General features: G+C 45.3%; 1 protein-coding gene across 3 annotated transcripts in view; it reads right to left on the bottom strand.

Annotated features, from left to right (window-relative positions):
* Positions 1–14,190, bottom strand: part of PCYT2 (phosphate cytidylyltransferase 2, ethanolamine) — a 31,642-nt gene that overhangs the window by 11,382 nt on the left and 6,070 nt on the right. The window contains exons 2-5 of one of the 3 annotated variants that reach the window (XM_018553619.1): positions 7,780–7,868; positions 4,939–5,100; positions 445–511; positions 283–364 (exon numbers count right to left, since the gene is read on the bottom strand). In XM_018553619.1, the coding sequence (XP_018409121.1) occupies positions 283–364; positions 445–511; positions 4,939–5,100; positions 7,780–7,868 (400 nt within the window). Of the gene's footprint in view, positions 1–282; positions 365–444; positions 512–3,885; positions 4,045–4,938; positions 5,101–7,779; positions 7,869–14,190 lie in introns of those variants that run through there. The other 2 variants (XM_018553620.1, XM_018553621.1) reach the window with 2 other exon arrangements.

The raw sequence follows: 14,190 nt of genomic DNA, 5'->3' as shown, positions 1-14,190 counted from the left end.
TCAGATAAATGACCGTTTGGTTAAGGAATAAAGCAAGGAAAAAGGTATTTGTGGTTATTCCTGCCCCTCCCTAGCCAAATGAGCATTTACCCATGCAGTGCAGGGGGGAGGATGGGAGGGACCCCACTGCATGGGTACTTTAAAAATAGTCCAGAGTTGGGCGTTAAAGGAAAATATGATTCAATGTTTTCAGTACTCAGGAGGGGAGGCAGAAAGAGAAGACATGTTCACATTCCCAGAGACCCCCATACATGTCACCAATCCAGCGGGCCCAGTACTCACCACACTGTGATGGGTCTTTGTCATGAGCAGCATACGGCCTACCAGGTCTGTGGTGGACACCCCCTGAGTGCGCTGGCATTCCCTAGAAAACATAAGCCATGACTGATCAACACTTTACATAAAACCTTCTGTCCAAATATATCCTTACAGATCGCTACTAACCTGTATCGCCCAGCATTCTTCACCTCCTCATAGGTATCCTTACCATCCACTGTAAGTGTGATGTCATCTGTAGAAGGGCATGACATATTACACAGTCACAAAACCCGATAGAAGAAAAATATTTAAAAAAATGTATGTGAATGAACAACGTATGTACGCGTCTTATTTGCTAGCTTTTGGTCTGGTAAATATTGAAAGTCTTTTGCTATATCTGTTCGCAAAGTGCAAAATAATACCCGCTGACCCTGTCAGAAATGAAGAGCCGTCATGTGCCCTGTGTACATTTTCTGTGTGACGTCAAGGAGTCGAATTAGCCCTTCTAGCTCTTATCTTGACCTACAGAATAATTACAGACTATGCTGTAGAGGTGAAGAGACTGGGAAGGTTTGAGTAGTTTAGCAAAAAACTACGGGGCAAGGCTGACACCACTCGGTGATTAAAATGCTTTGTATTGTCAGCCCACAACAGGACTTAGGAGCCGAGCGCATTTCTGTCAGATCAACAGGACTTTTTTTTATTACTTAACACAGGAAAAATAACACCTCTGTGTTGTTATAAGAACACGAGTACAGGTATGGATTCATATAAAAAAATATAAATCTTGGTTTGAAAATGATAAGCTGCTTCAGTGAATAAATACAACCAGTTAACACTTTTACCCCTTTTTCTTACAATGAGGAATGGCCTTTCATGTAGTCTAGTACCTGACACCCTGAATACATTTCTGTCTATGCACACCCCTTCTCCTACAAGAAGCATAACGCTATATCTTAGGAAAAAAACTTTTTTTTGTATTTCAGTTCTGAATAAAGTAAGGAATGGTTAAAGCCCTGTCCTTTTTTATTAGGTCTGTGTCCCATTAGGACAATTTTACTTCCTGTTCCGTGGAATTGCATTGTGGGAACGGCTTCTATTCCTCCGTTCAGATCCCCTAAGGAAAGACATCCCAAGTAGGGGGAGTGACCAGTTTTATTTTGTAATTGCTTTTATATGTGCCTGTTGACCACACAGACAAATCTGTAGCGATTTTAACCACCTTCAACCAGATTGTCCCACAATACCGCCCAAAACAATCTACCAAAATTATTATTATTTCTATTTCTATGTGCTTTTCTCCCCGGGGACTTAAAGTGCCAATCCAACTTGTGTTGGGGCAGATAGGAGGTGAGGCAGCCATCTTGGGCATGCTCAGCAGATTATTATACTAGGGCCAATTATAGATAGGAGCCAATTAACCTACGAGCATGTCTTTGGGGTGTGGGAGGAAACTCATGCCAGCACAGGGAGAACATGCAAACTCCATGCAGATGGCATTCTACCCGGGATTTGAACTGGGAACCCCAGTGCTGCCCCTTTCATATAAAGCCACTGTGCTGCCCCTTTCGTATAAATACATAAACGGTTAGTTATATGTTGCTTTCATTCGTTCAGTTGTCTTTGCTATTGAAAAATTGCCTTTGTGTATGGTCCACATAAGGGAGCAGCTGCATGCGAGATTTACAGTAAAGTGCTTGTCAGCAAGTTGTAACTCCCTTGTTGACCGCTCCCTCAGCTGAAATACAAGAAGCTGCTTTGGGACCACTAGAAGGATGTACACACTGTGCTAAGCAAGGGGTATGCAGCAAACTGAGCAAAAGGATGATAAGATAACCTTTACTAAGGCTTTCTACTACAAGATAATAATCAAAGATTTGGGTAATACAGGCTACATATAATCTTTTAGTAGAACATGATTAGAAACCTGAACCCAACATACGTGATAAATGTTGAGCTATATTTTTCTAGGCATGTTCTAATCAAACATATGCAGTTTAGGTTATTGAAGTCTTTCATTATTATTTACTAGTTGCAAGCACTAGAAGCAATGATCTCATCTTGATTTGCAAAACTAACTTCCTCAACTGGAACCAGTGTATTGCACGTGATGCTATCTGTCAACATGCTGTTAAAGTACGCTTTAAGGCAGGGGTAGCCAAACTTCGGACCTCCAGCTGTTGAACTACAAGTCCCATAAGTCATTGCAAGACTCTGACAGCCACAGGCATGGCTTCTGGAGGCAGAGCACTACGAGATTAGTTTCGCCACAGCTGGAGGACCACAGTTTAGCTTCCTCTGCTATACGGCTTCATTCACACAGACGGTCTTCATTCAAGGACTTACATCTGTACCTGTATGATGTGCAAGTTCAGGTCGGCCTGTAGCTGTGTCCTGTCTTAAAGTTGTACAGGCGGCTGCACATGGCTACATGCAGCACCTGTCCCTCCTGGGTGTAGGTTTCTGCCCAGTGTACAGCTGTGCACATCCGTGTGAATGAAGCCTTAAAGTGACATTAAACCCTCAGATTTTTTAACATAAAACAATACTGTAATGTGTGCCTTACTGTAATCCATGGTAGTTTCCCCTCTCTTAGCTGCTCTTCCTTTTAAATCTGTATCTGTTCTCATGCTCTACAGAACTTCTGTTTTGCAGCAGACTGCCTTGTCTCAGGAATGGATACACGGTGTCTGTGTATCCATTTGTATAGGCTTGTAATCTGAGCCAGCACTACAGGAAGAGGCCCTGAGCTGAAAAGGGAAGTTCTGCCCCAGCATGAGAAGACATGAGGATTTAAAAGGAAGAGCAGCAAAGAGAAGGGAAACAACCATGGATTACAGTAAGGCGCACATTACAGTATTGTTTTATGTTAAAAAATCTGAGGGTTTAATGTCACTTTAAGGCTGTGACCTACTGCACGCGAAGCAGCGCGGAGTGATGCCGCGCTGCCTTTGCGAGCAGTGTGTCATGTATTTTCTCCTCGGCACGTCAGCTTGCGAGAGCTCGCAAAGCTGAGCTGCCGAGATGAAAAATGTCATCTTCAGCCAATCGGCTCGCGCGTATAAACACGCGCGTTAGGATGCGACGTCTGGCCGGTTGTTACGCACGGGCCGATTGGCTGAAGGTGCAGTCAATCATCTGCCTGCACTCAGCTCACGCACTGCACGCAAAGCTCCATGCTGGACAGCCTTGCTTCGCTCTGCATGGCTTTGCGTGTCGTGTGTCACGGGCTTAAGGCTAAAAGTATGTGGATACCTGACCATCACAAATTATGAGCTTGTTGGGCATCCCATTCCAGAACCATGGGAGTTGGGCTCCCTTTTAAGCTACAACAGACTTCACTCTTCTAGGAAGAATTTCCTCAAGTATTGGGAGTGTGTCTGTAGGGATTTGTTCCCATTAAGCAAGAGGAGCATTTGTGACATGATGTAGGAGTAGATTTGGCTTGAAAAAAAGGCAACTCACTTCAACCCATAGATGTTCAGTGGGGGGACTGCTAAAAAAGTCAAATCTGATTAGTTCCTTTAGGTTACTGCACTTTGCACATCACTCTCCTCTGCCCTGGCAATAGTGTACTGTGTGTTTTGCGTGGGATTGTTATGCTCGGTACTATAATAATCTACTCACTTCCGTGGACACAAAAGTCACAGTTATACTTGTCCAGAGTGTCTAGCGTGGTCACGTAGGGGGCTGCGGGCACAATCTCATCCACCCACTTAATGGCACGCACCATCTTGTACCTCTCTGCTTGTGTGAAGACGGGCGGCCCTTTGTGACGCGATATTTCCTCTGAAAAAAGATTAAGAAATGTATTAATAAATAGCAAAAGTGTTCCCATTCCAAAATGGTAAAAGTTGGTGATATAACACAATGCTAAAGAAGCGTCTTAGTGGTCAGCATATGCAGAAGAGGAGTACAGAAGGTATGACAGCAAGCAGTATGTACAAGAAAGGAGTGGGGAGGGGATGGCACTGGGCATTATGTACAGGAGAGGAGTATGGAGGGTATGACAATGGGCATTATGTACAGGAGAGGAGTATGGAGGGTATGACAATGGGCATTATGTACAGGAGAGGAGTGTGGAGGGTATGACAGGGGGCATTATGTACAGGAGAGGAGTGTGGAGGGTATGACAATGGGCATTATGTACAGCAGAGGAGTATGGAGGGTATGACAATGGGCATTATGTACAGGAGAGGAGTATGGAGGGTATGACAGGGGGCAGTATGTACAGGAGAGGAGTATGGAGAGTATGACAATGGGCATTATGTACAGGAGAGGAGAGGAGTATGGAGGGTATGACAATGGGCATTATGTACAGGAGAGGAGTATGGAGGGTATGACAATGGGCATAGTGTACAGGAGAGGAGTATGGAGGGTATGACAAGGGGCATTATGTATAGGAAGAATTTCCTCAAGTATTGGGAGTGTGTCTGTAGGGATTTGTTCCCATTAAGCAAGAGGAGCATTTGTGACATGATGTAGGAGTAGATTTGGCTTGAAAAAAAGGCAACTCACTTCAACCCATAGATGTTCAGTGGGGGGACTGCTAAAAAAGTCAAATCTGATTAGTTCCTTTAGGTTACTGCACTTTGCACATCACTCTCCTCTGCCCTGGCAATAGTGTACTGTGTGTTTTGCGTGGGATTGTTATGCTCGGTACTATAATAATCTACTCACTTCCGTGGACACAAAAGTCACAGTTATACTTGTCCAGAGTGTCTAGCGTGGTCACGTAGGGGGCTGCGGGCACAATCTCATCCACCCACTTAATGGCACGCACCATCTTGTACCTCTCTGCTTGTGTGAAGACGGGCGGCCCTTTGTGACGCGATATTTCCTCTGAAAAAAGATTAAGAAATGTATTAATAAATAGCAAAAGTGTTCCCATTCCAAAATGGTAAAAGTTGGTGATATAACACAATGCTAAAGAAGCGTCTTAGTGGTCAGCATATGCAGAAGAGGAGTACAGAAGGTATGACAGCAAGCAGTATGTACAAGAAAGGAGTGGGGAGGGGATGGCACTGGGCATTATGTACAGGAGAGGAGTATGGAGGGTATGACAATGGGCATTATGTACAGGAGAGGAGTATGGAGGGTATGACAATGGGCATTATGTACAGGAGAGGAGTATGGAGGGTATGACAATGGGCATTATGTACAGGAGAGGAGTATGGAGGGTATGACAATGGGCATTATGTACAGGAGAGGAGAGGAGTGCGGAGGGTATGACAGGGGGCAGTATGTACAGGAGAGGAGTATGGAGGGTATGCCAATGGGCATTATGTACAGGAGAGGAGGGTGGAGAGTATAACAGCAGGCATCATGTATGGGAGAGGAGAGTATGACAATGGGCATTATGTACAGGGAGGCATGTGGAGGGTATGGCAATGGGCATTATGTACTGGACACACAAAAACTCAGGTTATTAGCAGAGAAGGAGAGACTAATGCTAAATGTAGCTTCACTCTGAGTGCTGAACCTTCCAACTGTGTGCAATGTTTATGGGGGAAGACATGGACAGCGATCAGTATGCAATTTGTGTGTTTAGAGTGTGTGACTGTAGACTGAGAAGTCTCTGGAGGAGAAACTGGGAAAAGACCAATGTATATGTGTGATAGAGGTGGGATCACTCTAATTGGAAAATACCAATGTATGTGTGTGATAGAGGTGGGATCATACTGGGAAAAGACCAATGTATGTGTGTGATAGAGGTGGGATCATACTGGGAAAAGACCAATGTATGTGTGTGTGATAGAGGTGGGATTGTACTGGGGAAAGACCAATGTGTGTGTGTGTGCTAGAGGTGGGATCTTACTGGGGAAAGACCAATGTGTGTGTGTGTGCTAGAGGTGGGATCTTACTGGGGAAAGACCAGTGTGTGTGTGCTGGAGGAGAGATACAGGGGAAAGACCAAGGTATGTGCGTGTTGGAGGTGGGATCTCCCTGCAGAAAGACCAAGACATGTATGCTGGAGGGGTGTCACCCGGGGGGAAAGACCAATCTGCACACTGAGGGTGGGATCTTTAACGGGGAAGACCAATCAATGGGCTGGAGGTGGGATCTCACTGGCAAAAGACCAATGTGTGCACGCTGGAGGTGTGATGTCACTGGGGAAGGACTAGGAAGAGGCATGGTAAAAAATGTGAAAGTAGAACTTAGAAATGATATATTACATAAGAAAACATAGAACGTTAAACTAGGTTTTATTTTACTATATTTAAAATCAGATCTACACCAAAATAAAAACTGCAGAAAAAGGAAAGAAAAGCAGAACAACAATAAATAAGTTAATAAACAGAACTGTAAAAGAAAAGATAGATGTGGAATTTGGTAAATCAGCTTGAAAAGAAGTTTCGCTTTCTTGGTTCCTGATTCAATGACGACATGTACGAGATAAAAGAGACGCTGTGACCTTGCCCTGAATGGCTGACTTGGACGTATGCACTATGTACAAGTAAGTCACCATCAAGTCAGAAGTTGTATTTGTTTTAGTGACACAAAATATTGAGATGTTGAGAAATATTTCATGACGAAGTTCCTTTAAAGCCCAATTCCAGCTTCTTTTTGAAGATTTAACCCATGTATTGGGGTTTTATTGGTGGTCTGTGTCTCCATGGGTGAAGTTTCCCTTCCCCTGTGTTTTCCTGTCCCAGTGACAACTGCTGTCTTCTATTCTTATCCTGCTGTCACAGGGACAGGAAGTGGGGCAAAATCTCACTTAACGGGGTCACAAGTGTTTACACATCCCAAGTTTATCTAGAAGTAAAGAATTTTGCTGGAGTTGGCGACAAAACTTAATTCCACCAAAACAAAACGTTTTTAATATTGTATAAAGTGTGGATGGATTAGAACCCCTGCTGGGTTCTTACTGCTATCTGGGGCCCTGCTAAAAAGATCGATCTCTCAGTTACTGTCCCAGAAGCAAGAAGTTTCATCAGACAGGAAGTGAGGGGCGATCAGAACACAGACAAAGACAGCAATAAATAGTTGGTTCTAGCTTCTCCTGCTCCACTAAAAATAATTTGTTATTTCTGTCTGTGTTGCCGTTTGACAATTCCCCTCACTTCCTGTCTGGTGAAACGGTTGTCACCGGTGACAATAACTGAAAGTAATCTCTCTAACGCAGCCCCGAAAAGCAAAAAAAAACCCAGCAAGGCTTCTAATCCCCCCTTCCCATCCTCACATTTCCCGATATACAGATGACCACTAGCAGGAGAATTCACACATTTGAATCATCAGAAAAGTCATTGGAACCATTTTAATATAATGCATTTGTTTTTTGGTTTGGTGTGGTGCCTGAATCAGTTCTCGAGCGGGTCGCATTGTAGCCTAAGGACATTGGCTTCTGTAGAGAGCATGTGTTTCTAGGCAGTACCCAAATGGACATAGACCGTACACTTTGGAAACTTCAAGTTGAAGAACACTTCCATAGCTGTCAACAAAGTAGCTCAATAGCCATGGCCACTTCCTTTTCTGGGGTCACCGGCAGGGACAAAGCAGGGTGATCTCAATGCTTACCGTCTGTGTGCACGCCAACGATCAAGTAATCCCCCATGGCCCGTGCCTGACGGAGTTGGTTGGAATGTCCATAATGAACCATGTCATAGCTAATAGACAAAAGAGAGAAAAGAATGTCATTGACCTGCCCACGCAAAAGCCTAGCTAGGGCACTTCAACAGAGAACTGCTGCCAGTTACAAAGGAATCCCAAACCGAATTCTGCTGGTGTGTGAAAAACTTCTAAATACTTAAACCCTGTGCAACAAGAGAATTCTAAAAACATTCCGGTGGAGCTCATTCGTTAATCCGCCACCGGAAATAGGCTAATCTTACAGTTAAAGAGACCCTGTCACCAGACCAGCAATCTTCCCATAAGATTTTGTGTGAATTGAATGTATTTTATACGTGTTATTTACCTGTAAAAGCCTCCCTTGCATAGACATCAAAAAGCCAAAGGCTACCACTGTGTGCCGCCATCTTGGATGTGATGTCAGCAGCACGAGCAGACTCAAAGCGGGTTGGATGTCATGTGTCAGCAATTCATGTGTGAGTTTTAAATCTGCTTCATGGCATTAGATGCAAGAAATTGTATACGGGATATGACACGCGGCGTCCATAATTATGTTACATAAACCAGTTATCACATCAGAGAGAGCAACACTCCCATCGTCATCTTAAATGATCAGGCAGGCCCATGAATGCAATTTAGGCCTCATTCGCACTAGAAAAGGCCGGCATGTACAGCTCTGTGCTGCGTGCACGGCCGTATCGGGCAGGACAGGGGCTGCGTGTGATTAGTACGCAGCCCCTGTCCTTCTCTATGGGAGTACGCTGCCGTACGCCGCCCTACGCTCACCCCAAGTGCAGGTCTGTACGGGTGCGGGTGTCCTGGCTCGGACACAGACAGGATCCATCCTGTCAGCGTACGAGTACGGAAACCCGCACGGACGTGCAGGGCGGGTGGCGTATGGCCGCGCACTCCCATAGAGAAGGACAGGGGCTGCGTACTAATCACACGCAGCACCTGTCCTTCCTGGGAGCTGCCCGATACGGCCGTGCACGCAGCTGTACGTGCCGGCCTTTTCTCATGTGAATGAGGCCTTACTCTGCACCAGCCCCATTCTCACCCATGTGCGGGCATTTTTGCATGTTTTAAGAAATGTTTTTCCCCGTGTCACCAAGCAATGCACATTTTACATGCGTGCTTTTTGCCATGGAAGAGGCTTTTCACCATGCTTGGACTGATATTGATAAGTAGTGCAACCAACGGCCTACAAGTGCATCCTCCCTTGGGAAGTGACCGCAGGAGCCCAGTGCTCCCTGATTTACAGCAGGAGCATGACGGTTGCAGCTCGGCCCCCTGGACATCTATTAAGCTTCAACCTCCTGCCTAGGTTGCCTTGTAGGCTGATTCGACTCTGCCTTAGCACCTCCTGATGACTTCCATCTGATCTCAGCCTAAAGCTGAATAAGAGCATTTTTCTATCCCAGCCATGAGGCCTGGAATGTTATCAGAAGTAATGGAAGGCTATAACCATGTACATCAATTAGATCTTCCTCAAGCAGGATACTTATGAGTGCAGCCATTCATTGTGTTCATTGGAATGTACTCAACATTCCAATAGAAGGTCATTACTGTGATGTCCTTCAGGCGATGCAGAGCAGCAAGAATCGGGATTCAGACAGGTGGTCGAGCAATACCTGTACCATGTATACCAATCAGGTGACCTCGCATATGCTAGAACGCAGGGGTGGGCAACTCTGGCCCTCCAGTTGTGGTGGAACTACAAGTCCCATGAGGCATAGCAAGACAGCCACAGGCATGATTCCCTGGTGTGCCACTCCGACTCTCCAGTTGTGTTTTAGCTATAGATCCTATCAAGCCTCTACCTCTGGGAGTCATGCCTGTGGCTGTCAAAATGTTGCAATGCCTCATGGGACTTGTAGTTCCGAGTTTGCCTACCCCTGCTATATATTATGCTGAGCCTCCATGACTGAAAGTGACATCTGTCCCTAACTGAAGATAACCGCTGGATTAGCAAATACATGCTATCAGCCACAGACAACCACAGCTCCTTTCAGCCCGTCATGGAGTTGTATGGGTGGCCGCCACCGATTGGAACACTTGGGATCCCGTCCGCAGGTATCCGCAGGACACTTGCCGCACAATGGGCATGTGAATGAGGCCTTGGCAGAAAAGCATGACATCATTAATCTGCAGTTTCTCCGAGCACCCAGAAGCTGTAACCTTATCCAGTTACCAGGAAATTATAATGCCACCCTCAGCATTTAACTACAAGGTCATAATAATAATAAGATGTCAGGCAACATCACAACAAATCCTGGAGGAAGGTGCAAACATTTATCGGTCATGCTCTGAGAATATAATTTGTTAATTACGTTCACAGGATATCAAATGCCACCGGTGACCAGACTAAGCCCGGACACGATCGCACGGCGCTTATGTGATTATTCTACTCTTTTATTTTGTCTACTGTTACCAACACATTCTGCAGCAGCTTACAGAGTACCTATAACTTTATATCAGTCCCTAGTGGTTTATATCATATGACCAAAGGCTTGTGGACAACTGACCATCACACCTACCTATGTGGTCTCATTTACCCCTATATGGTCCATTGCAGTTCGTCAACGCATGTTGCCTTAAGGCAGTCCATCAATCTGCATGAAGTGCTCACACAACTCAAAAGACCAATTTATGGACACACGGCATTCTTTTCCAATGGAGTACAGCACAGTGCATGATGCGTTCCTGTGCATTGTACATTGGCAGCTATGCATCAGGGTTCCATTGACAACAAATAGCACCACACAGAGGTGTGCGTTGACTTTTAGGTGTGATTGGGCCCTTAATGCTACACCGTACAAAGACATTTAACAAAATTGTGAGCTTCCAAGCTTGCGACAAGAGTTTGGTGAAGGCCCTTTTCTGTTCCACCATGACTGTGCCCTTGTGCACAAAGCCAGCTCCATAAAGACATGGTTTGATTAGGAGGAACTCAAGTGGCCTTCACAGAGCCTTGACCTCAACCCTACTGTACACCTTTGGGATGAATTTGAACGCTGATTGCAAGCCAGGCCTTCTTATCCAACATCAGTACCTGACCTTACAAATACTCTTATGGCCAAATGGTCACAAGTTCCCAAAGACACACTCCAAAATACTGAGGAAAGACTTCTGAGAAGAATGGGGACTGTTGGCCTTCCATGGGGGGTCACCTCCACATTAAGGCCCATGGTTTTGGAATAGAAATCCAGTGAGCTCAAATAGGTGTGATATCCAAAAGCTTTTGGTCATATAGCAGGGGTAGTCAAACTTCAGCCCTGCAGCTATTGTGAAACTACAAATTTGATCATGCATCTGCCTCTGGTAGTCATGCCTGTGGCTGTCAAAGTCATGCAATGCCTATTGGGATTTGTAGTTTCACCACAGCTGGAGGGGAGGAGTTTGGCTACACCTGCCATATAGCATACAATCTAATGTCCCAACTACAGCAATATTGACACACTGGTACCAGTTTGAGTGGAAGCCCATTAGCTTACAAGTATGTTTTTAGATTTTGGAAGGAATTAAACTGAAATGCAAGCAGGGATGGGGGAGCATGCGATCTTCTCCCCTTCCTGTCAGGATGGGGTGGTCAGGTCTGAGTGGCTAATTGCCAGTTCCAAATGAGCAAAATGAGATGTTGAGATTGAGATATTCCTTGTAGGTGTTTTTATATAATCTTTAAAAACCATAAATTCTATTATATTACAGTACAGCAGGGCTGGACAAAATGGCAGGAGCCAGGTCGCCAAAACTACAGCTGACGCCTAACTTCAGAGGTTTCTCAACTGGTGGGTTGTAACCCAAAAGTGGGTCATGACCCCATGTTCAGTGGGTTGCCTTGGGGTATGGCTGCGCCTGCGAGGGAGCTCCATCCATACGTGCGTTGCTTACAGCTCCCGTGCATGACATCACATTCTGGCTCCCTCTACAGGCAAGGAAACTGTACAAGCAATGCACATATGGATGGAGCTCCATCACAGCACAGCAGCCCACATTGAACCTCAACAGGGGTGTGGACATTTCTAAAAAAACTACTTGTCCAAGGACTAAAGCGGGGGCCTGATCTACTTGTCCCTCATGAAAATATACTTGTCCTGATACAAAAAAAAAGAAAAAAAATTTAACCATAACCGTATTTAACAATGCCAAGAAGAGCGTCTCGTTGGTCAGTGCCGTCAGATGACTGCGCTAACCAACGAGTGCTTGAATTTTGAGAGCGAAATTCAGATTACAATGGCACAGGTACAGATAGTACAACCATACTGGCGGATGGGAAGGACCGTTCCCTGAAAGGCAAGTATAGCGGGGGGGCGTGGTAATCTCTGAATGTTTTCAATCACGATTATGTGCGATTGCACGGTCGTTATTGCGGCGAGAAATTACGCAATCTGCCTTGTGCGACTGGGGTGCCATTAGACAATAATGGCACTGCCAGCGTGATCGGCGGTGGTGTGCGATTCTGTGACCGCCCGGCCATCCACGCGGTTTTGTGCACGATTGCCGTGTGGTAACGGATCGCCCACTCCGCTCACACACACAATGCCCCATGCATGCGTTTATTCGCATGCAGATGATAGGGATTGGTTTTAGTTTTTTAGATTTTATTTTACTTTTTTTTTTGCTTTGTAATATTTTTTTAAATCATTATTTATTTTTATTTTTTACTTTATCGCCTTTTTTTTTCTATTTTTATGTACCTGTTTTTACATTTTTTGTATTATTTTTTCCAATTTTATGTTTACATTTTTAAGTGTTATATATTTTATTTTTTACTTTTTTTTCACTTGACTTTATTGCTATCACACAGGGGTAACAAGCCCTTGTGCGATAGCTTTCGGAGGTGACAGGTTCTCTTTATTGACCCTGTCACCTCCAACACAGGAGTTATAGCACAGCGCTGTGCTATTTCTCCTGTGACAGGATGGCTGCATTCCTGTGTCACTGCACACATGGAGCAGAGTAGAGAACCGTTCTCTGCCCTGCTCCGTACTCTGGAACCTAATTTTCTGTGGTCACAAATCCCCCACAAGAGAGGGGGACCCCGAAGACTACGGCAAAAAGGAAGCCCACGTGCAGAGAGACAGGCAGCCGGGAGCAGTACACGGCCGGCCGCTGGAGATAGAGAGAGGGGAGGAGGAGAGGCGAGCGAAGAGCGTGATTCAGGCAGGTTATGTGTGATTTTTAGACGGCTGTACTGCCGGTTAAAATCATTTGTACAAAACGGCTCCCACACTACATTTAGCCGTGCTGCTTGCCCGCAGCCGGGCTAAATGTAGAAAATAACTACTCGCCCGAAACTGCCTGTCCCGGGCGTCGGGCGATAGGAATTCCACACCCCTGTTCAAATTTTTTGGGGGAGTGTGTATGTTTGTGAGAATGTCTGCGAGTGTGTGAGATTGTGTCTGTGGTTGTGTGTGTCTGTCAGTGTTTTAATCACAAACTACCACGCAATTGCAACCACTGTTTGTCTTGGTGCGGGAGGTGCATTGCGTTGGCACCCCAAACACAGTTTGATCGCTTGCACTGGAACATGCAGTACCGCAATGCCGTGCATTCCAGTGCGGTCGCAACCTAATGACCAAGGACAAATGTGGGTCCTGAGTTTATACAGGTGGAGAACCACTCCTCTAGTTGTTGTTGATGGAGATGGCTCTTACATAACAAAATCCTGCTGGCTTCTAAATTGGACAGACTGGCCCCTGAATTCCATATTAATTTGGCCACCCCAGCACTATAGGACCAACCCTAAAAAAGCCGATAGGGTCAGATACATAGGACTCTTCCACCCCTTTTACTTTATTTTAGATCTGCAGGCCAAACACTGAATAGATATTGGTTTAGAATAAGCTGCATCAGAGATGGACTAGATTGTGACATCTTCAGACTACATCCAGATAAGTGATAATATCCTAAATCATTCTAAACTCATAAAACTTGTAACAGTAAAGTGATTGCTGGAAGAAGCCGGGCCAATTAATGTTTATCTTCTCGGAGAGAACTTTGGAACGTAAAAGCACAAAGTTCACACTCTCAGGACACGTTGTACTTGCTTTGTTGTCGCTCGACCGCAAGTTCAGCCGACAGCCAATTACCAACCTTTCATTAGGTGGTGTGTTTCACAGGGTGGCCCGAGCAGGGTCAAAGGCACGCTCTGCTAATTAAAGAACGTCACCCAATACTACTTCCAGCTCGTCTGGCCCTGTAAACCAAGCAGCTCAAATAAGCAACCTTTTCCTTCAATGAAATGAAAACCCCCAGGCCTATTTATACCATAATTGCATCTAGGAGGGTGAAGACAAAACACCATTATCCAGGGCAGCAGGCAGTGGCGGAAGCGGATCACACTGGCCCCTGCTCCCC

Source organism: Nanorana parkeri, unplaced genomic scaffold (genome assembly GCF_000935625.1).
Source record: "Nanorana parkeri isolate BGI_ZX_2015 unplaced genomic scaffold, ASM93562v1 scaffold126, whole genome shotgun sequence".
Taxonomy (NCBI): domain Eukaryota; kingdom Metazoa; phylum Chordata; class Amphibia; order Anura; family Dicroglossidae; genus Nanorana; species Nanorana parkeri.
The sequence above is the reverse complement of the archived record's forward strand: the minus strand, read 5'-3'. Positions and strand labels throughout refer to the sequence as shown.